At 37.1% G+C, this 24,339-nt stretch overlaps 1 protein-coding gene across 1 annotated transcript in view; it reads right to left on the bottom strand.

Moving 5' to 3' along the window:
• Positions 1-23,473, bottom strand: part of LOC131429855 (uncharacterized) — a 46,466-nt gene extending 22,993 nt beyond the window's left edge. Inside the window, exon 1 of the mRNA XM_058594268.1 lies at positions 22,255-23,473. Within this exon, the coding sequence (XP_058450251.1) occupies positions 22,255-22,670 (416 nt within the window). The 5' untranslated portion in view covers positions 22,671-23,473. The remainder of the gene's footprint in view (positions 1-22,254) is intronic.
• Between the last annotated feature and the right edge of the window lie 866 nt (positions 23,474-24,339).

Here is a 24,339-nt window from a genome sequence, read left to right as displayed (position 1 = left end):
GATACATGACACCACCCTTACGGACCATCCGTCAGCTGATGTCCCACTGGAATGCCGACTGCGGTCCCAGCGGAACTCTATCTGCCAGTACCACCAGGACCAAGGACCGAAGACCAGGACCTCCTGAAAGGTCTCCACTTAAATACCAGCACCCCAACGGCCATCCGCCGGGGGCGCTGCCCCCGGGGATGCTCCCCGCGGCCGAAGCGGAAACCGACCAGGACCGAACTACAAGAATACCTCTCATGAAATGTATATTAAAAATTGTAAATTGTAATGTACCACATGTAAATTGTAAATTGTAATGTACCACTGTAAAACCGGGTATAAATAAACGATATAATAATAATAACTTCGGAAATCCGCGCAAAAAAAATCGCAATATTGAAAAAAAGATTTTTTGATGCCAAATGTCTTAGAAATGCATGAAACGTCTAGATATGTTATTAGTCTCGAAAAAGCATTTTTTATTAAAATTCTACTTTGGGACTTTTGAGATTTCCGATATCGAAAAATTTTCTTGATTCCAAATGTCCTAGAAATGCATAAAAAGTCGAGATCCGGTGTAATCTGAAATAGGTTTTTTTCAATCGGCTGTCACAGGTGTACTGGGGTTGCTTGGGGTTTGTGTGAAGGAAGCACCGTTGTCCTTTGGTGTAGTTGTCTCCTTGTCCAGTTTATCACATGGCTTACCGTAGTGAACAGCTTTTTGGCAATATTGACATGTGGCCATCTGATTGTCATAGGTAACAAGTGATTTGCACGAAATTCTTGTATCTTGACCGAAAATCACATAAGAAGGTATAGGCCTCTTCAAGTGTATGCGTAACAAACGTACGCCATTTAGAATACCGGGGAAAAAATTCTTCCACTTTTCTTTTTCGATAGAGAGAATCTCTCCGTATTGGGACATAGTTTTGCGAATATAAGAATCGGTGACGCTTGAGGAAAGATCATGCACACGCACTTCTATAGCACTATCTTCCATATATACTGGAATGTTGTACTTAATGTTCTCGTGCTCCACATAGTGCACATTGTTATTGTCTTTTGCGAATTGAATTGCATCCAACTCTTTATAAAACTGGATGTAAATAATGTATCGATGGTCGAATTTTGCACTGCCTGAAGTCAACAACAATTGTATTCTTTCGTGTCAGCGGTAGCTTTTGTTCGTTTGGTTCACTCATTCCGAGGTGGTTCTATTGTTCACTACACAATACTGTACTTGGTTTTTTCTGTTCCGAACGTAAGCGGTTTTGTTTTATCGACTGACTTGGATGAGATGTGAAACCGAACTGTAGGCACTTCTTTTTGATGTAATCGTTTGAATAGTACCGCTTTAGAAAGTTTGAGATTGCGGGTACCTTAAATATTGGTACCCTACCCGATCAGATGTTATCATCCAAATTGTATCACATATTGATGTTATAAATAACACAAAATCCTTCGGAATTTTACCTAAATTTACTAAAAATAATTGTTAAAATATCAAGATTTTATATCAAACATGTGTATCGATTGTATCTAGGATTATTTTTATGTAAAATGCTATTGTTGTATCTTAATTGATTTAAAATTTTTTTATCGTAAATTGTAATCAATTTGCTCTTTCTTTTAGTAAGAAAAAAATAAACATTCCATATTTGAACTATGGATGTTTAAAACAGCACATTTTTATATAAAAATAAATATCACTATTGTCGAATCAAATTTTGGTACCATTTAAATAGAATGATCTATGAACTGGAAAACTGTACATCATAATTATATTTCTGTTTCGGTATAAATATCAAAACGAATTTGAATATCATTCTGCTATGGTTTTTCATCAGGTAGTGTTCCTACATGTAACAGAGTAACTTAGTTGGTAGAGCATCTCCACGGCAAAGAGAAGGTTGTATGGTCGAGCCCTTCCTCTGAGTGATACTGACTGGTATTGATCATACTACCATCCTTTACGAAGGTCGTGTCATAAATGCCCGATGATAAAATCATTTACAAATTTGGTATACTCATAAGGTTATTTTTTCAATAAGGATTACTCTATTGCCTGCAAGTTGTTTTGACAGTGTAAAGTGAAATATCTACTCAGCATTGTTTGGTAAATCATCATGAATAGGTTAACTTAAGAACAACGCTTTTAAATCGTAGAAATTTATTTTCAAAATCCTATAATCCTTCGTCTGAGACTACCATAAAGAACGTAATTACCAAATTTCGAACAGTTCGCTTCCACATCTCATCCAAGTCAGTCGATAAAACAAAACGTTCGGGACAGAAAAAAACAAGTACAGTATTGTGTAGTGAATAATAGAACGACCTCGAAATGAGTGTACCAAACGAACAAAAGCTACCGCCGACACGAAAGAATACAATTGTTGTTGACTTCAGGCAGTGCAAAATTTGACCTTCGATACAAGAACTTGAAGGTTTGCTTAAGTAGCAAATGCAATAATGGCAATAATGCAATAAGACGCATAATGTTGTTTACATCCAGTTTTATAAATAGTTGCATGCAATTCAATTCGCAAAAGACAATAACAATGTGCACTATGTGGAGCACGAGAACATTAAGTGCAACATTCCAGTATATATGGATGATAGTGCTATAGAAGTGCGTGTGCATGATCTTCCCTCAAGCGTCACCGATTCATATATTCGCAAAACTATGTCCCAATACGGAGAGATTCTCTCTATCGAAAGAGAAAAGTGAAAGAACTTTTTCCCCGGTATTCTAAATGGCGTACGGCATGCGCTTGAAGAGGCCTATACCTTCTTATGTGATTTTCGGTCAGGATACAAGAATCCCGTGCAAATCACTTGTTACCTACGACAATCAGATGGACATGTCAATATTGCCAAAAACATGTTCACTACGGTAAGCCATGTGATAAACTGGACAAGGAGACAACTACACCAAAGGACAACGGTGCTTTCTTTAAACCAACACCCCAAGCAACCCCTGTACACCTGTGACAGCCACCAACAACAATGAAGCATCCCCATTCAACGAAACCATCAGTATCCCCTATAGAACAAAGTACACCAGCTGCAGTTGACAACTTACCTTCCAACCAACCAGCAACTGCTACCAATGTACAACAAGGCGCATCTACAGCAACTAGCAACGAACTCAAGACTGCGAACAATAAGGAAAACGAAAAGAAGACGGAATTCATCAACTATACCAGCGATGCAGCAATGGATGATGAAACGAGCCACGAACAAAGTGCCCCTCAATCCTCGCAGGAGGGAAATGGAAGCTCTTCTCCCCCTAGAAAAAGGGTTACAACGAAATCCAACACAAAAAAAAATTATTAAAAAAATCGGCTCGATCGGTCGCGTAAAGCTTGTACGCAAATAGGCCTGAATAAAAATATCTTTCAAAGAAAACCAAATTTCGATCTACATTCACTCTTTTGGATGCAAGTCATCGACAAGAATAAGATAAATGTACTGTTTGGTGCGAACTGGTAGACTCATCGGTCCTTATTTCCATAAAAATGAGGAAGGACGACGCGTTACCGTGTGAGACTAGGAGAAGGGCGATAACCACACGAGAGATAGGGACGAAATTTTTCGCATGTAAACAACTCTAAACAAGTTCATCAATTTCTACTCATGCAATAAAAAGCTATAAACAAAAGAAATAATTTTCGATTCCAGTCTTTGGTCTGTTTCATAAATGATGTTGTAATATTTTGCAAAAATTGGACATATTTTTGAAAAAACAAAGCGATTTAATACTGATCATTAATCCACGTTTGTGCTTTTCTGGACCAAAAAAGCGAATAACCTTAAAGTAAACCCTGTATGATGGAAAAATGAAACGAACGGGGAGGCTCACACAAATATTGAGACCATAAAATAAGCATCAGTCGCTGTACAACAGATTATCTTCATCTTCGCGAATTTTCAAAAGCACAAATTTTAAATATATCGAATGTCAGAATGTCATAGGAAGAAAAGTTGAATACGTTCTTGATGAACAATATCCATATGTTTCACACACACAGAGAAAGCAAACTATACAGCCTGCATAACCGAAATCTTCCAGATCAAATAAATCCCCGACACAAAGTAAACTTCGGTTCTTCTAGAAACTGAATAATCCAGCAAAAAAAACCTTTCTCATCTCAAATGAAATTTTTGTTTACCGTTCCCAGCGTGTTTCAGTCACGACTGCTGAGCTCCTCCCGTATTGATTCAGTTTCAACCTGAGTGTGGGATAACTTTCTGAATTGCACCATAGTCCGGAACGTCGCATTTCCGCACGTCTTACCTCTTCAGATGCATTGCCAAGCTTTATCCGCCATCGTTATTGACTTGACTGAAACGCGTGCACTTGTTGAAGTGATTAAAAGAGGAAGGAAATATGAGTGAAAAATATCACACCTCATGTCCCAAGCCTCCCGGCAGTGAATCGGAAAGTCATGGATGATATTCGTTGCCGTTTCCGTTTCCTTCGTTGATTGGTCCTCAGTGTATGCCTGCATTGGGGTGGCTCTCGACCATGCGAACTTGGCCGGAACGAATGACTCCAGGTCATACCGAGCTGCGAAGGATTCCGATTAAGAACAAGCTACACATGGTATGCCCACTCCCGATCGATTCATCTTCACGTGATCCATTTGCATTTGCGAACCACTCTCGGCCCTCTCGAAAACGGATGGTGTAAGCTGCTACTCAATTTCATCTCCACTTCTCCCCATTGTAGATAGAAGGATTTGCAGTTGGAAAATGACGGATGCTATTGATAGAAGGGATTTGTGAGAACTACATATTGCTATCATTACTTATTGAGTGCAGCTACGAAGGCAGATTCGTAGCGCGCTTGGGCTGGAGCAGAAAAGACTAATAGAGCTGATATTGAAAATGTTTCCGATTGCTTTCGACTTTTTCTTACATTTTTTTCTTAAATCTACTCCAAACAGCCATGATTCTTTTCGATTGGTGCTGACAGGGGGAATGAATTTTCCAGCTGCCACAGTAAGTATTATATAAATGATTTATTTAAGATTGAGTATGTGATGAAATTCGAAAAATGAATTTAAGGATGTGTTAAAGGAGAGGTGAAAAATAGAAACTTTTTTACGTATTGCAAATGAAATATTACTTTTTTTAAAGATCGTAAACACGTCGGGTAACGGCTCTCTATTTCATCAGAACTCCCATTTCCATCTCTTAACTTTGAACATGAATCATATCTTTTCCCCTGTCTGAACTAAACTTTGAAATGTTTCAAAATGTTTATTCAAGCTAATGTTTGCTTCATTTATAATTGAAACAAACTTTTGCTCATATTGTGGCGCTTCTGGTGGACGGATATGGAAGTTCTTGGCGCCCACGTGTCGGGAATTTTGTCAGCTTCACGTATGATTTTTGACATTCCGCAAATCTACTGTACTTTGTAAACAATCAACATGGAAGCCGAAAGAAGGGAAAAAATTGTGCATCGTTTTTTGTAAAATCCATTGTGGTCTGCATCTAGGCTAGCTAAACAGCTGAAATTGCCCAGAAATACCGTATGGCGCGTTATTAAACGGTATAAGGAAACATTGACGACGATTCGGAAGCCTCAAGCCAATCGTCGGAGTGGAACTGTCGACCGGAAACTGCGTGGTAAGATTTTGAAGACGATTAAGAGGAATCCTAATTTGTCGGACCGTGATTTGCCCAGAAAATTCGGTGCTGCCTGTAGTACCGTGAGGAGAACTCGACTCCGGGAAGGAATCAAGTCGTGTCGAGCTAGCAATCAGCCAAATCGGACCATAAAACAGAATAGTGTGGTCAAAATTCGTGCTCGGAAACTATATGACCAGGTGGTGACCAAGTTCGATGGGTGTCTTCTGATGGACGATGAATGATTTGCAGATATGGCAAAAAAACGAAAGTTTTCGTTACAAATAAGACAATGACATCAAAACTATACCAAAAAACTGTCTCAAAAACGAGTTTTGCCGTTCATTCGATCCCACGACCATCCCGTAGTGTTTTGGCCAGATTTGGCAAGCTGTTATTACAGCAAAGTCGTTCAAGAATGGTATGCAGAGAAAGGGTCCAGTTTGTTCCGAAAAACCTTACCTCACCCAACTGCCCCCAGTTTCGCCCTATTGAGCAATACTGGACAATTATGAAGAGGAGACTCAAGGCAAAGGGAAAGGTTGTCAAAGACATCAATCAGATGACGACCTGGTGGAATAAGATAGCTAAAACGATGGACGAAGAAGGTGTGCGCCGCGTAATGAGCCGTGTTACAGCAAAAATTCGAGAATTCCCTCGAAACCGTGACGAATAATTTTATCCGTATTTTTTTTCTTTAAAGTATGAAGAAAACACAACATTTGTATAAAAAAAGATCTTGAATTCAATTATAAATAACTGAAATACAGGCAATTGTCTTTGTTCCAATTCTATCTGAAGCAAGCTTTATTGTCATACTTTCCCATTAAAAAAATGATTTTAAATCCTTCAGTGATTGTTTGTTCCATTAAAAAATAATTTCACTTTCCAATTTAGGAAACATTTTCGTCTCAAGTTTTACAGATCGTCATGTTTCTGAATATTTACTAATTGATTCGTCTCAAAACGTGATCCCTATTTTACATAATTACGCCAGGCCCGTGCGCAGGGGGGGGGGGGTTTGGGGGTTTTAACCCCCCCCCCATGAAGAATTTTAAAAAAAAAAAGTTTCATGAACAATGGAGTACTTATTATATTAAAGTGCAAATAACTTGACAATTGATATTTTTTTATCAATTTATAAACTGAAATAATTCGAACACTCCCTCAACCCCCCCCCCCCCCCTCTTTAATGATTTCTGTCATGCTTTCATTGTCAATATAGTTGGACACCCCCCTCTCCCCATAAACCCCCCCCCATGAATGATTCCTGCGCACGGGCCTGAATTACACCACTATTCAATGTTGGAAGATTTCATAACTAGCAATGTTCACTTTTCACTTGTTTAATTAACGATTGAAGACTTCTAAAATTACCCGCTAGACCACACAAATCTTCAAAAATATGAGATGAAAGTTTGCACTAAGGATGAAGAGTAAATCAAGTTTACTTGTGTTGGTTATTTGTGTATTACGTACATTCCTAAAACAAGACCTGAAAACTTGGGGGGGCTGCTTTTGTTCCAAAATGGACCAGTTTCTGATTGGCTGATTTTGATGTTGCTACCCGCACATTGTGAAAAGAAAAAAACTTTTGCAGGGTACGCGAGCAATGATGCCAAGTATAAAGAAAATCAGAAAACAAGTTTATTAAAATGTATAATTTAAGCTCACCAATGAAAATGGAAAATTTCAGAGAATGTTTCACTTTTTTTCAATCTCTTTTGTAATAAATGTTTATAGTGGCATCACTGTGTAATTAAAATCAGAATCAAGCCGTTTTTCTTTATAGTGAATTAAAGTGTAACCAAAAAGATTTGATAAATTAGTGTAAACTCGAAAGCGTGTTTAGTTTTACGAGAAGAATGAACTGTTGTGATCCACACTGTGGTCGCACTAAGCATTTCCGGCTTTTTCCGGTTTTCAAAAGATCCGGTAATACGTCAACAATGGATTCGATTTTGCGTTCAACATGAGATTTTTCGTGTTTTGTCATCAAAGCTTAATTAATTGATTTTAAGCATTAATATATAATAAAAAAAATGCATTCACCAAAACATTTTTCATGTTTATTTCAAATAAAAAAACCGAGTCTAAAAATTTAAATTTAATAAATATTTTTTTCTTAGCATAAAGTTGTTAAAAAATCTGTAAATATGGCTACACTGTAGCCGATACGTTGGTATTTATTCCACAGGGCCAAAATGATGAGAAGGATGGTTCGGAAGAAAGAACGAGAAGCCAGTTGTCAGGTCTTGTCTTAGGTACATTCTATTTGGTTCGTATGTCATAGCAGCGTTGCCAGGTCATTTTTCCAAAAATCTGTATTCGGCACAATAGATATCAGTACCATATCGATATCAGAATCCCGTAACATAAGTACCAGGAAAATGTCATTTTGGCGAGAAAAAGAAAAGGTTTCACAACAACCTTTTCTAAGCTAAAACCGAAAATTGGTATTTATCTGTGCCATCCATGAATTATCGGTATAGAGGTCAAATATCTGTATAAATACTGAGAAATCGGTATACCTGACAAAACGTTGTGTCGTAGATCTATGTTATCATATATGCAGTGCCACCAGTTTATCCAAGTTGCTTAAACGATGGAGTTTCAAACAATATTTTTTAGCAATAATTTATTCTCAAATAAATGTTAAGCCTAAAATATCAGTTTTGATCAATTTTTGATCAACGTTTGATGTAAAATTGTTTATATTTTATGAATGTAGATTTTTATTTCCCAATAAAAAAGTTAGAAACACTGTTTCAATGCATTAATATTAGATTGCGCTACAAAAAAATAAACAAAAGTTTTATGTTAAAAAGCAGTTTTCCGGAAAAATAAATAGTTTTACGAAATCCTTCCATATCCATTGCCTTTTGCGTGTTATAAAATAAAGGTTCCTATTTTGCGGGATAGCTAGAAGAAGGTACGTAAATCTTTATTTCGCAATAATTTCTGCAAGAGAAAATCCATACAGGAATGTGTGCGTTGCTTAACAAATATGTTAGCAGTAGTAATCTGAAACTGATATAATTTTTCTCAAGCATTTTTCAGGAAAACGGAAGTTTTAGATTAAGATTTTCGCTTTTCTTGAATTGCAATTCAAATCTGAATGAACTGATTTGTTTATTTTTCAACCATTTGGAAGATTTATTGTTTAAAATCAGGAAAAAGCGCATGAATTGGTTCCACGCACTCATACGCTTGCAAAGTGTCTTACCCCTTAATTCACTCGATTGCGCTTTGTTTTCATCTCATTTCGTTTAGCAAGGTTGCCAAGTTTTCTCATGATGCTACGAAAAAAACTTCTTTTCTTCTTTAGATTACCATCAGCGAACGGTTTTTTGGTATCCGTAACTTTAGTTTAAGTATATTTTTGATAATTATATTTCAATAAAACTGTTTCAGCTTAGTATATTACTAGAAAGTGCATGTTAGATACTAGTGAAATAACCATGATGGCAAATCTAGTAGCACTGGTTTCATTCCGATATATGTCAACATAGCGCTGATAACTGTGTGTGTGTGTGTGTGTGTGTGTGTGTGTGTGTGTGTGTGTGTGTGTGTGTGTGTGTGTGTGTGTGTGTGTGTGTGTTTGTGTGTGTGTGTGTGTGTGTGTGTGTGTGTGTGTGTGTGTGTGTGTGTTCCATCGGCTGTGCCTCTGATATTTTCTTATTTTTTTAAAAGGGCCAATCTAGTTTGACCGACGACACGACCTGCCACTCGTCTATCGAAACTGTATCGCAAATTTAACTACCCCTTAGTAACTGGTAATGTCAAAATGAAATCACTTGGAAAAAAATTGAAACTGGCAGCACAAGTTGGTAAATTATTGATTTTGAATAACAGTTACCATATCCTTGGTTACTGCACATTGAAGATTTGTGCAATGTAAACAAAACAAAATGGGTATTTAATTACGAAAATTTAAAGTGGATTCAACGGCTGCCTCGAGTGGAAGATCTCTTCTGCGCAGTAAATTCCAAGTTCTCCAGCATCATTACCTGTCATAGAAGTGGACCAATCAATCGGTCTTGATGCGTGGTGTATGTATAAAGAGATGCACCATTTTGCGTGTTGCTCTAATCAAATCACATTTGCTGATACAAATTAGTCGACAGGCAGGACTACAGAGTACTGCTGCGTTTGAAAGGATTTATTCTAACGGACTTAGCACTCAAAATAATTATTCCATGCTACTAACGATGAATTCTAATAGTAGGAATAGGAAATTAAAGTTATAAACTGCTCTTTAAATGATCGAATGTACTGCCCTGCCCCGTATCTGTAGGAAATAAATTTAGCCAATGATTTATGAGCATTTTCTTTCAATTCTCATTTATTCAGTGCATTGGAGTATGTCAATTTTTAATGTTTTATTGAATGTACAATGACTTATAACCAGTTAACGTTTGTAAACAAGTCCAACGGGTAAATCAACATAAAAATGTGTCCATTGAACAATGGTTAGAGATGCGTATATGAACGTCAAATGATGATCTCACCAAGAGTGCCTAGACCCAACATGACGATATCTTATTCGTAATGTTGGAAACATTCCAAAAAAATTAATCCGAAATTCAGTTTCGTTAGCTTTTTAATCTGGTTATAGGCACTTTACCCTCACCGGATACATCAGCGAGGCGCTATCGATTTGTGTTTGGTTGCAGCAAGATAACGGCCCTTAAAATACGTCGCAATTTTGAACAAAATACATTCAAGATCAGCTACTTTGCGCAGAGAATCCACGTGACGCAGATGGTTTTCGTTGTCGGGAGACAGACGCTAGTTTCTGGATCTGGGCAGTTTCTGGATTCTGGTGTGACTCTTGCAGACTGTATATGTCAAACTCTAGAAGCAAAAACAAAACATTCTTATATTCATAGCACACAAATAAAATTTAATCGCTCACCTTTATTATATCTTGCACTGATGATGGTTGTAGAATTTCGATGCTTCACTTTCTTAAGTTGCTACTAGAAAGTGGCGCTGAGGCCTCAAAAATTGAATTATTTCAATTGCCACTTCCTCAAAATGTTTGTTGATTTTCTTGAGGCTCCTTAGTAACTTGTTCGTAGCAACTTAAACAGTGTTGCTGAAGAAGAATATTTTTATCATTATCAAGGGGTCGCTATATTTGTGGTAACTGGCGGTAAATCGCTCACAGACACTTTTAGTTGCAAATTTTCTTCGTAGTGTCTGGTCGTGTCGTCGGTTTGACCTTGCAGTAAAATTCCAATTGTAATACGAAAGGAAACGAAAACGACCCAATAATTTTTGAAAGTTGAATTGATGCCAAACTGGTTCTTAAAATATATTGTGTTGTATCACATTTGGCATTCCACCCTTTTAGAAAAAATTCCGATATTTTGGATCTGAGAGTGTACAGTAGTGTTTTCAGCTGTTTTTTTTTTTTCTTTTTTTGAATTTAAGTTTAATTTCCATGAAATGTGAATCGATCAAGGCGAATTATGCTGATATATGAAATTATCATAGTGATTTTAGTGGCTAAATAAGGTAAATGATGTATCGTCCTTACAAATAAGATGGAATAGGGAGTCGTTGCTATAATTTGCATTTTAAATCTACGATAACGTTCCGATTGAATTTTATACCCACATACATCAACACTTTTTCTTGAGAAGTTATGAAAAACACTTTCCAGCTCGCAATTAGGGATGTCGTAATATCGATCGATGAAACGAGTAATCGTTTAATAATTCAAATAATCGAGTAATATTTAACCGATTAGTTTAAAACTAATATTCGATTATTAGACTAATCGATAATTTGAAAAATTCAATAACAATAACAATAAATATATTCGCAATTTTCCTTGAAGCTGCTCCAAACAAAACATTCGCTTTTGACCAAAGATGCTAGGTCATTTTTCAAACATCTGTGTTTGATCCAAAAATCTATCAGTGCAAAATTTGTATTCTCTCCCCATCCGAACACAGCAAAATGGGATCATATTCGTGAGCAAAAAAGGTCTCGGAACTTTGAAGCGCCCTGACGGAAATACGTTGTCAGTATGTTTTCCCTAGCAAATCGAAGAATTTTAGAGGCTTATTGCAAATCTGAGATCGGTTTCGGAAGTCTGTGCCAGTTTTTTTTATCTGTTCTTTATATTGAGAATCTATGAAATACAGATTTATCTGTGAACCTGGCATCTCTGCTCATGTGAACAATACAACTTAGGATAGGTTGCCTTTCCAACATTCGCCCTGTAAAAATCATTTTCTCTGTAATATATGATTAAATTTTGAGTAACATGAGATAATCATCAATAATAATCGATTCGATCCATTGTAGGACTCACAAATCTTTCTTAAAGAATTGTCTACGAAACTCGCAGTCATTCAAATTAACAAAACTATCTTAAAATATTCGACAAAGATGTTCTAACAGCTGATTTTTTTGCCGGAGCTCCTTCGTTGGTGAGAGAGTTGTATTACGCTAATGTTTAAAGAAAACACTTTCACGCAAACAACATTATTATTAATTATCAAAACAAACAAATTGACAAGACTGACTATGACAAAACAAAAACGAAAAATAATTTTTACATCTCTGGAATATTTCAAACATCTGTAAAATTTGAACAATTTAAAATTTGGTGTTCAAAATACGATAAATTTAAATTACAAAATTGTAAAACTTCATTGGAGACCGAAAACGTCATTAATACGAGCAAGAGAAACGAAAGAAGATCGCAATAAGGAAACTAACGGGTGGTTTTATAGGAAGTTTGTTTTTTCAATGAGTATTGCTCTATTATCTAGAAGTTATTTTGACAGTGTAAAGACGTCTCTACTCAGTATTGCTTGGCAAATCATTATGAATTAGTTACGCTTCCAAACCGTAGACATTTATTTTTAAAATCAGCACTTCGTGATTTTTATGGTGCACATAATCGTCCGCCTAAGTCCACTGTAAAGAACGTAATTACTAAATTTCGGTCTACATTCACTCTTTTGGATGCCAAGTCATCGACAAGAAAGACAAATGTAGTGTTTGGTGCGGTCTATGGGCTGGTGGAATCATCGGTACCTGTTTCTTTAAAAATTAGGAAGAACAACGCGTTAACGTGAATGGAAAGCGATACAGAACCAAATTTCATGTCAGCAAGCTTTTAAAATAACATTCATTATCATTACTATCATCGACAGAACATGGATCTTGTTCTCGAAGAAAATGCAAACAAGAGAAAAGAATTTATTTCCTCACCATTTTTACCAGTTTTGAGTAACTGAAAATGACGTTTATGTGCTCGTATGGGCAATATACGTTTAAAAGTAATAAGCAACAAAAAAAACTTTTCCGATCTGCTTCAAGTGTTGCACCAAATGAGTGGCAATTGTTTGCATCGGTATTGTGCAAATCGAGAAAAATGCACTCAACATTTTCAAAAATCGAAAAAATGCTTTTATTCCAGATGTCCTAGAGATGCATGAAACGTCTAGATCTGTTATCTGTAATTTTTTGAATCGACTCTGGGATTGAAATTGAGATGCGACTAAAATTTGAAAAGGTTGCTTTAAGGTCTGAGGACAGAGGGTCACGTGTTGAGTTTTAAATCGACCAAGTGGCTCGCTCAATTCTTTTTGCGCATCGTATTTCTCTTGTACTCTTTCGTATATGAGCAAACTGTACCGGGTTGGACATTACATGGATTCCAATGAACAATAAAAAAATATTCAACTTTCACAAAAATTGAATGTCTGTGTGTTTGGCAGCCTTGTCGAGCCAATTTTATTTCTCTCTACTTTTTCAGAATGCTAACAGGAAACCAAAGCGAAAAAAAATGGCGGATGCATTGAAACTGACTTTGGTTCACAGAAAAATACAAGACTTCTATCGCGATGACATATATGTTTTTATGTACTAATCGCATCTAAACTAGATTATCTAGACTTTGTCACGGTAGATTTATGATACAAGCCTTCTAAACCGAGATATTCGATGAACAAGTAGAGGTATGCATTTCCGAGCGTTCCAATTTTCAGCAGTTCTTCAGTTAGAAAAAAATACAGCACGACCGCTAAACTCAACAAATCATTCTGAAAATTTCACAGAATATTCTCAACTAAATTTCGAAGACATTGTCAGGTGGGTTTTTCTATATTCTGCACCGTTTCCAAGAAAATTTAATTTGAAACTTGAAAATGGCAAAAAACCTACCACTTTACGGTACTGTCCTCAGCTCTTAAGTGAAATCGATGAATAGTTGGATTTTACTATAGATTCCAATTAGCAATCGTCTAGGAATTCGTTCCTACTTCGACTTCAAATCGTTGGAAAACTTAAAATCGAAGTATAGCCCTCTTCGAAATCCATCGTCGCTCTTCATCGCGCCTAGATACTGCTATCGTTACCACCAATAGAGGCGTGATATGTTCCACTTTTTGTCATTACATAAAATACTTCTTTGATTCTTTTATGCAATTATATGCACCATCGCCATTCAATATCGCTCGGCTTCAATTCATACAGCACCTAATTTCTAACCTTTCGGATGAATTAGGCGCAGATAGACCACGATTGTGACAAACGTAAGCATGTAGCAAGCTCTTCTTACCTTCAACACGGAACTTATAAGTCTAACGCATCAAAGTCACCAATTTCTCCCATTCAAATATTTCGGAACGCTCTAAATTCAGAATTGCCAGTTCCGAATTGTTTTTACACACCGATTTTCCAATATATTCCGCTCCATTAGTTTACGAGAGCAAAAGAAGAAATGAAGCAGCGCTTCTACAAAGAATACTTAAAACTTGATATGATTTCCTATGCGCAAATATGTCGCACAAATTGGAATGCACAGATATAAAGATGGAATTTTGTTGCCAGCCTGGACATACTACTGTGGGTAAAAAATAGTAGGACTTTGTTCATAGTTTCAAAATTCTTTATTTATTTTTCCAAATCTATTTCAGTCCGCTTTGAAGTAGTCTTTGACTCCAAACGGTTTCCTCGGAGCGGTCGTTCGAGTTTGCTGAATAGCCAAAAGTCACAATCAGGCGAATACGGTGGTTGCGGAACGATATTGGTTGAATTTTTGGGGAAAAAATCATAAAGAATCAATACTGTATGCGAAAGTGCATTACCGTGGAGCAAATAACCAAGAGTTGTCGTTGTCGCCCATTTTTACGAATAGCTTCGCGAAAATGACGCATAACACTGACACTTGGCACAGATGTCACTCACAGTCATACCAACCTAAAAAAAAATATTTTGACGAATAAGGTTTCCGCGCAAAATATAATTCCAAAGTCTCACTACTTTTTGCCCACAGTAGTATGTGATTCATCACGTCGTAGTTCATCTACTCATACTGAATAAAAAATTCTCAGCTTTTTTTTGGTTTTATTTCAACTAATGCCATTCTCAATATTACTCAATTAACTTCAGACATTAGTTTTTGCTCTGCAACGGAGTTTATTGTACAAACGACCGGTGATGATCCTTCAACCCGAAACTAAATGCAAATAACGTTATTTTCATCATAATTTCTTATTCATCAAACAAAATCTACTCACTTCACCTTATAATTCGATGTTTACCTAATTCAGACGGGGCGAATCGTTTAGGTCACGTTCCGTCGAATCGTGACTGCACTCCATAATGCGAATGCATAAACAGTAAAATTGGTAACGAATTTACTTAAACCCCCATCCACCTGCCGATAAAATTATATACGCCACACTTCAGTTGATTTGCATGAAACCATGCATTGAATCTTCAATGGGAAATATGAAAGCACTCGTTCTTTCAACGGAAGTATGAGTTTGTAGAAACTTATTACCATTTTATTAACAAATTAAGTCTACCTTTTTAATAAAGTATAAATTAACGACCAGCAAACTAAATTATGTTATCAATTCAAGAAAATGTGACTACTCACTACTTGTTCAAATGATTTACAAGTCAGAATACCATAACTTAATTGATTTCCAGTTCCATTGCAGTCGATGTCAGCTCAAACAAAAAAAAACCAATTCATATTTCCATGGAACGATGTTAAGCTTCCATAAATAAATATAATCGACAATGTGAACTGCGAATGCAGGATAAATCTTTCAGTTACACTTATTTATTGCCTTCCCCTTCATTATCATCGAAAACATCTTCATTGTGATGGCGAAAATATCGATAACATATGGAACTCTCTGCGATGAGAAATCATTGGCGTAAAATATTATTCAGAGAGTTTACCAGCGGAAAGTTTTAACGATTTATCAACCGAGTCTAGTATTGAAAAATAATGAATATGAATGACTGCTAAGGAATAAATATTTAACATCTGCTCTATCTGTAATTATGTTTACCTCATGCAAATTACTGCAAAGAGGCAGTTACTGGAAATTGCTCCATTTCAACCTTAAACGCCTTAAACCAAATGCTGTAAATTTCGTTCGGTACCGGAAATCCAATGGCGCGCTTTTCAAGCGGCTGACCACATGCCGGTGTTCCCTTATTTATTTTTCTGTGACAATCGGCAGGGTATTTATTAATTAATGAAACTCAATATTTTTTTTTGCTGACTCATCCACAGTAACTACCGATCGGCAGATGTGCATTTAAAGAATAAATAAATAAATGATACGAGTTTATCGTCATTCCAAATCGTTGCCCGTATTCGCATATCAGTCTCATACGGATTTTCAACCTTATTCTGAGTAACTTTCACAAGCAATGTACGTTGTGCAAGTTACTTTCAAATTTTACTATAATGATTGTGAGTATAGCGTTACTTTGAATATAGTAGGTACAGAATAGAATACAGAGATGAAGTCGAATTATTACTTTCCGTTATAGCTTCATAAGGCTAGATTACGCAAATGGCTAAACCAATTCTGACAAGCTTAGGCTAGTTTTCCGAAAAGTCATTAATTGAGTTCAAACGGCTCACCATAAGGCTATTCCACAAATTACATTCAAATGGTTTCACTGGCAAACACTTTCTGTGCCTGAGAAATAATCGTATAAGCGACGTAACCGACAAATCGCATTTCTCGCTATCCGCACATTATTCTCAAAAATGGCTCAACCGATTAGAACAATTTTAGGCTCGTTTTCAAATTACAAATGGTTTCAATGATCAAGTTCAATCGTTGCCTTTTTAAGTGGTTCGTGAAATGAACTAAATCGATTTAAAAAGAAAAATCCAATTTAATAAAATTCATTGAATTCAACTATATTTAAACAAATCTGCACTATTTCGCCACTAATGTCACTGGATAGTAACAGACACAGATTTTGTAAAAATAGTGGTATTAAAAGGAGATAATCGATTAATCTTTTTAAATCGAATAATTCAAATGTATTATTGTTGATACTTTTGAGAATACGCGACATTAGTGTTAAAGTACACTACTATAGTTTATTCGAATCAATCTGGAAATTATCATGAGTTAGACTTTATTATAGACTATCTGACATAACATTGCTTAGCGGAGAATATAAGGGAGAGTAGATTAGTCATGGATATTATTAGAGTTTGCTTACAAGATGAGAGGTGAGGTTGAATTTTGAGCTACACCAGCCATGCCCAGTCTGAAAATATGCTACACGCTTAAAAATAGTTACTCAAAAATGAGTAAGATCTCACTCATCTACAGAAAAAGTAAAACAACTCTAATTTAGAGTAACTCCGAAGTTACTCAAATTTGAGTTCTTCCACTGGAAACGATATTTGGGTAAAATCTACTCATTTACTGAGTAATACTTTATTTGTACATGTACCAAAAATAGAGTAACTATCACTCAAATTTTGAGTGAAATTTTATTTCACATATACCAAATTTGCAAAACATTGCTCATTTTCTGAGTGTATTGTATTAAAATATAAGGTAATTGAACTCAATACTATATCGAGTGGTGAAAGCAAATTTGCTCAGGCACCAATCATACACTTATTCCTCATAAATGACATTTGAGCATATTCGGTTTCATTCTAAAGCACAACACGGAGTTTATCATTCCGGTTTTTGCAGACACAACACCGTTAGTGTTGAGTGACTCACCCTCGAAATACGCGATCTCACTAACAAAATATACAACCTGTTGCTACAAATGGTTATTACAACTTTTAGACTGATCTTGCGAATAGTAACACAAAAAACGAGTTATTGCGTTAAACTCAAATTTAGAGTAGGAGTTACCCAATATCATTGATGATAACTACTCAATTTTTGACGTTTCCATGTATCATTTGAAAATGAGTAACTAGTACTCAAACTTTGAGTAACTTTTTCTAAGCGTGTATGTTCTGTTCCATCACAGTCTTCTAAGTTGTGTTTCATCACATCCAGAGTAGTTCAATTGGCAGAACGATATCCTCGGATTGGAGTATTGTTAAAAGTATTTCTTCAACAATTTGTTATTTCCATTTTTTTTCTCCGAATATCGTTCTGTACTTTTCTTATCAATTGGTATCAGACGAGACCCGATAATTAGATGCTGATTAGATGACTAAGGAGTGTATCGATAAGTAGTTAGGAACATTCAAACAGTTATTACTCTGAAATAGTTTAATTTTTTGCAGCGTGTTTTGCGGTGACATGTTTGTTTACATGTCAATAACAGCAGCGCAATCGGTTGGTTCCGGTACGGTTTATCGTTTCTATGATGAGTCGAATTGATCCGGAAACGCGACAGAAAATTCTGCACACTTGGTGCTCAGAAAGTGGTGTCACGTACAACGAAATTGCAACATGGGTGAAAGTGCACCACACCAGTGTCATAAATATTATCGAGAAGTTCGGTAAGACCCTTTCCATGAAGGATTTGCCCCAATCAGGTAGGAAAACGGGTCCCAGCCAGCCCGGCCGGGACTTAAAAGTGGTTGAGTACATCAGGAAAAACCCATCGGCGTCGAGGTGGGATTTGGCCAAGCAGTTCAACACCAGCTTCGGGATGATTTAACGGATCAAAGTTCGGAACTCCCTGAAAACGTACAAGAAACAGAAGGTGCCGAAAAAGTCCCTGGCACAGAAAGTTCAGGCCAAAACAAGAGCGCGAAAACTGTATAATCGGATTCTACAGAATAAAGACGGATGCATCCTGATCGACGACAAAACCTACGCCAAGGAAGACTTTCGAACGCTGCCCGGACCGCAATATTATACGAAATCGGTGTACCAGGACCTGGACGACGCTGACACCACGGTGGCGATGGAAAAGTTTGGGCAGAAGGTGTTTGTCTGGCAAGCAATTTGTACCTGTGGTTTGCGGTCGTCGATTTTCTTCACGAAGGTCACAATTAACGCCAAGGTGTACGAGGAAGAATGTTTGAAGAAGAAGCCACTGTACAGAAAGCATAAGGCTCCTCTCTTCTGGCCGGATTTGGCTTCAGCCCACTACGCCAACTCCGTTCTACAGTGGTTGTCAAAAAATAATGTACAATTCGTGCAAAAGGACATCAACCCACCGAACTGCCCGGAGCGGCACTTTCGGAAGGAAGGTACAGTATCCCAAAACATGCAGGAGTTAAAAAAAACTAGACAGCTGCCACCAGGAAAGTCACAAAAGTAACTATGCAGAATTTAATGAAGAATGTCAAGTCCAAAGTGCGAGCGTCTCGCAGAAACTAGGATTTTCTTCAATAAAATCAGTGAAATGCATAAAAATGTAATTTTTCTACAATATAACGAAAACTGATGTCAAAATATGTTGTTTTTTCGCTTTTTTATTCAATAATCAATGTTGCTAACTACTTTTCGATAAACTCCTTATTTTGGACGCTAATACGTCTCACTTTACTATCGGTGCGTTTTCAAAATTTTCCCTATGTGAGATAGGAATAATTTTTGATTGTTAATATCTCTTGTAGTACTCAACGTGACAACATCAGTTTTGCTCTATATTTCTAGGAATATGTTCATCAATTTATGATAAAATTTTCAGTAGTTTGAGATAACCATAAATAATGCAAAATTTTGGTGTTATTACAATTTTATAATCAATTATTATCAAAGTAAAATAATCAGGGCATTTCTTGCCTTTCTCGAGCTCGGACAGCAGTTTTTTTCGTTTTAACTATAGAAGTATTACCCTTAAGGTTCAGTCGCAGAATCCAGGTCCACATCTACGTCCAGATCCCGAATTCAACAAACACATTCAGGGTCCAGAATTCAAGTCCAAAACCTTAACCAGTGATATGGTAAGACCAGATCCCATTTCAGTATCTGAACCTTAGCATGGATATTGATCTGCACTTGAACCAGCATTATAATAAGTTTAGGTTCAGGTTCGAAAGTGTTTAACTTCGAAGAGCTTTAACGATTCTTTTAATTCGTACTCACGTCATCCGGCCATCCTTCTGGCATTACCCATCCGCATTTTTTTCCTGAGTGCTTATTAAATTTTCTACAACTTCGTCTTAGAAACCAATTTATTATTACAATCGACAGTTAAAAATTATACCTGCGTCAATTTGATCCGAATAAAATAAACGAACCCCTACGTATACGTATTTTTGCGATTTTTGGTGGTTAGTTACAGATCACCCTTTTTTCGAGCCCTTCGCATTGAAAATGCAACTCGCCATTGCATTACAGTTCATATTGACAATGCGCTTCAGTGCAACCTTTTAACAGTTGGAACATTACGGTTTCCTCGAGGTTTATGTTGAACTGATAGGTGCTATAGCAGCTCAATATGAAATGTTTTGCACCTACGAATCGAAGACGGACCATAATAGAATAATTAATCTATTATTTGCCTTTTGCACAAAAAAGGCTAGTAACAGTACTAACAGGTTATTTAGAATATTTTAGTACTGCCTTTCATTTAGGGAATATCTTGTTTGGCATAAAGCCATTTGGCCCAAAGTCGTTTGACAAAATGACGATTCGGTTAAATCAACGAAGTTAGTAGAATTGTTTATATCCTTTATTTATCAGAAATACGAGACTCTTTTTTTAGAATAAATTATTAATTTTTGAACTACTGTTAAGATGATCCACGCTTTATGCTGTACCAATTTAATAACATTTTTGTCTCTTCAGGAAGGAAACACTTTTGAATTATAAGGGATTTTCGAAATAATTTTGAAGCGTCCTTCCTAAGATTCTGAACCGATTTCAACGAGCTTAGGCTCGCTTGAAAGCTACTATGGGACCATTTATCAAGTTCGAAAATCAACCGGTTGTCACTTCTGATTCCGGAGATATAATGGTATAAGTGACGTAACCGACAAAACGCCTTGTTTTTTCAAGGCTAAATTTTCTCAGAGATGGCTGAACCGATTGTAACAAACCTTGACTTATTTGAAAGCTACTATTGCATTTTAGATCAAGTGCTAAGATCAAATGAGTGTCATTTCTGGTTTCGGAGATAAAGCGGTGTAAATGACGTAACCGACAAAACGCGTTGTTATCCTAATGCTCAATTTTCTCGATAATGGCTGAACCAATTTCAACAAACTTAGGCTCATTTGAGAGCTACTATTAGACCATTGATAAACTTTGAAGATCAAAAGGCTATTACTTTTGGTTCCGGAGATATAATCGTATAAGTGACGTAACCAACAAATTCGTAGTTTTTTCTAACACTCAATTTTCTCAGAAATAACTGAGCCGATTGTAAAAAGTCTAAGCTCAATTTAAAGCTGCTATTGAACGAGTTTGAAAATCAAAAGGCTTAGACTTCTGGTTTCGAAGATATAATGGTATAAGTGACGTAACCGACAGTACGCGTTGTTATTTTAACGCTCAATTTTCTCCGAGATGGCTGAGCCAATTTCAACAAACTTAGGCTCGTTTGAAATCTACTGTTAGACCATTGATCAACCTTGAAGATCAAATGGCTGTTACTTTTGGTTCCGGAGATATAATGGTATAAGTGACGTAAATGACAAAACGCGTTGTTATTTTAACGCTCAATTTTCTCCGAGATGGCTGAGCCAATTTCAACAAACTTAGGCTCGTTTGAAATCTACTATTAGACCATTGATCAACCTTGAAGATCAAATGGCTGTTACTTTTGGTTCCGGAAATATAATGGTATAAGTGACGTAACCGACAAACGCGTTATTTTTTCTAATGCTCAATGTTCTCAGAAATGTATAAAGCGTTTTTAACTAGCCTAGTCTCGTTTGAAAGCTAGTATTTAATTTTTGATGATGGTCGAAATTCAAATGGATGTTACTTCCGGTTCTGATTATATAAATATATAAGTGACGTAACCGACTAATCGTAAAGTTTTCACCGGCTGAATTTTCTCGAAGATGATCAACGAAGTTCAGACTTAGGCTTACTTGAACGCTAGCAATGCCAATCAAATTTGGAAGGATTTTTGCGAACATTTCCGGTTCGAGCGTTAAGACTTTCGTAATGTACAAAATAAGGCCCAAGCTCCGAAAACTAAAAACGACTCAATCCATTTTCCGAAAATTAATTTAGATTACTTGCTATTACCATATGTGTTAGTTTGTGGATATCGGTTCTCTACGAAATTATGTTCCACACACACACGCATACATGCATACTTGACTAATGTTTTAGAAGGGGTGCTTTGCTATAGGAAAAACTGGAATAATAAATTTCTTATAAAAAGTTTCCCGCTAGACATACACAAAAACTTTTCCTATCTTAGCGAATAAGCAACATAACTCACCTGCTCATTACCTTCGACGATTTGATGATTTTCGGCGTAGTCGCAACATAATTAGCGCTACTCGGAGTTGTCACTACAATCCGATGGTTCGGGCCAGCTGTGACCCTATTTTGCTCATTTTCACCATTATCGTCATCTTCATCCGAATCGCCAGCCTCATTATTATGATCAGCATCATCAGTACCCGTGGTTTCAGCCTCCTCCTCCTCCTCCTCCTCCTGCTCATCATTAGCAACCGTAGTTGTCGGTTCATTCACTACTGCCCTTAAACCGAACGGCCTCATGGCTTTATGATTTCGTTCGCTAACTTCGCCAGCTTCCGCCGGCACGAAATCCGACAGCAGGACCATCGAAAGTAACACCAAACTCGACACAAGCACTATCGAGTCGGTGGGTTTCCTGCTGAAGAATGGCATTTTGAACGCCCTCGCTCCGTCTCGGATTATGCCTTCTTCTACTTTATCTAGTTTCTTATCACAGACAATTGAAAACCGGTCAAAGAGTAAAAAAGATTCCACCTTTTCAATTTGTTCTCTTCTTCGACGAAAAAAAAACTCGCTCAATGAGGCCAAATTCAAAAGAAAATTTGCTTTTTCCTGTTGCCACAAGTACAGCAACCCTTCATAAATAATTTCCCAGTTCAGATGGAGCAGACAAAAAAAAAATACAATTTCTGGCAATTTCGGTCCGAATTCACTTGTTACAATCGCCGCTTTCCCAGCACGCCTTTTTCACTACTGCAAATATTTTATCATAATTTCATTTTTTTCCGCTATCCTCCATCAGGACCAACAAGAGCAGAATCACGAACCGTCGTCGCCGAAAAGCACGCTCCGAACGTTCCGAATCAGAAGGCGAAAAACTTGCTCCTTTTCCGTTGGCCAAGTAATTCACCACGTTCCGTCCACAGTGATGGGACCCGAACTGATTGAGGGTGCACCGGAACAAAAGCAACCAACGAGAGCAAACAATGGTGGGCTCTACTAGGTTTCGGTTTAGAGCAAAAAAGTAATTTGCTACACTCGCTCGAATAGCCACCACGAATGAGTATGCCAGAAAAAGTCCTGTCAACGAATAATCTGATAAATGTCTATCTCTTATCACGGTTCACAAATGATTGAAATAGATTAGATTACTGGCGGTTGGGAAAAGTCATACGCAGACAGTTGCCTCCTGAATACTACGAACGATGCTGCTGGTGTGACCAACGAGCGGCCTAACTGACCTGCTAAACGGTCTAGTTCTTCCACTTGACACGTTCGTCCACTGTAGAAGAAAATCGAAGTGATCTGTGCCGCACGGAGCGATCGACGGTGCTTACCGTAGTGATCTTTCGTCGAAAAAAAACCAATGTGGTAAACAAATAATAACGTCTCAATAGTTTGAATAGTGTATAATCCCTCAGCTATTAGGAAAACAATATAATTTGACAAATAGAAATCTTAATTTTAAGACGAATCCTGGCTCACCGTCTGACACACAAGCATGTGCGACCGCTCAAACGAAAAACAGTTACCGGTCACGATGTGCGAATGAGTTCTGTCAATCATCATGTTTATCAATCAGGAGGACGAGCGACAGATGGGTGCCCAAGAAGTTATTGTTTGTTCTTACGCATTGAAACTGCTACGGCTCGGTGAATATGGAGCACTCGTTTTGACCACTTTCTCCAGTCAGGTGCGGTGGTTCGGATCGGTGACAAATAGCGATTGATTTATTTACCGGGTATGGAAACTATGTAATTTAGAAATTGCCAAAAGAACTTGAAAGTTTAAATGTGTGTGTGTGTGTGTGTGTGTGTGTGTGTGTGTGTGTGTGTGTGTGTGTGTGTGTGTGTGTGTGAGAGAGAGAGAGAGAGAGAGAGAGAGAGAGAGAGAGAGAGAGAGAGAGAGAGAGAGAGAGAGAGAGAGAGAGAGAGAGAGAGAGAGAGAGAGAGAGAGAGAGAGAGAGAGAGAGAGAGAGAGAGAGAGAGAGAGAGAGAGAGAGAGAGAGTGTGTGTGTGGAATCACAGGATGATATGCACCAAAAATGTGAAAATAATGTCACTCACTTTTCTCGGAGATGGCTGAACCGATTTTAACAAAC

Source organism: Malaya genurostris, chromosome 2 (genome assembly GCF_030247185.1).
Source record: "Malaya genurostris strain Urasoe2022 chromosome 2, Malgen_1.1, whole genome shotgun sequence".
Classification (NCBI taxonomy): Eukaryota; Metazoa; Arthropoda; class Insecta; order Diptera; family Culicidae; genus Malaya; species Malaya genurostris.
The sequence above is the reverse complement of the archived record's forward strand: the minus strand, read 5'-3'. Positions and strand labels throughout refer to the sequence as shown.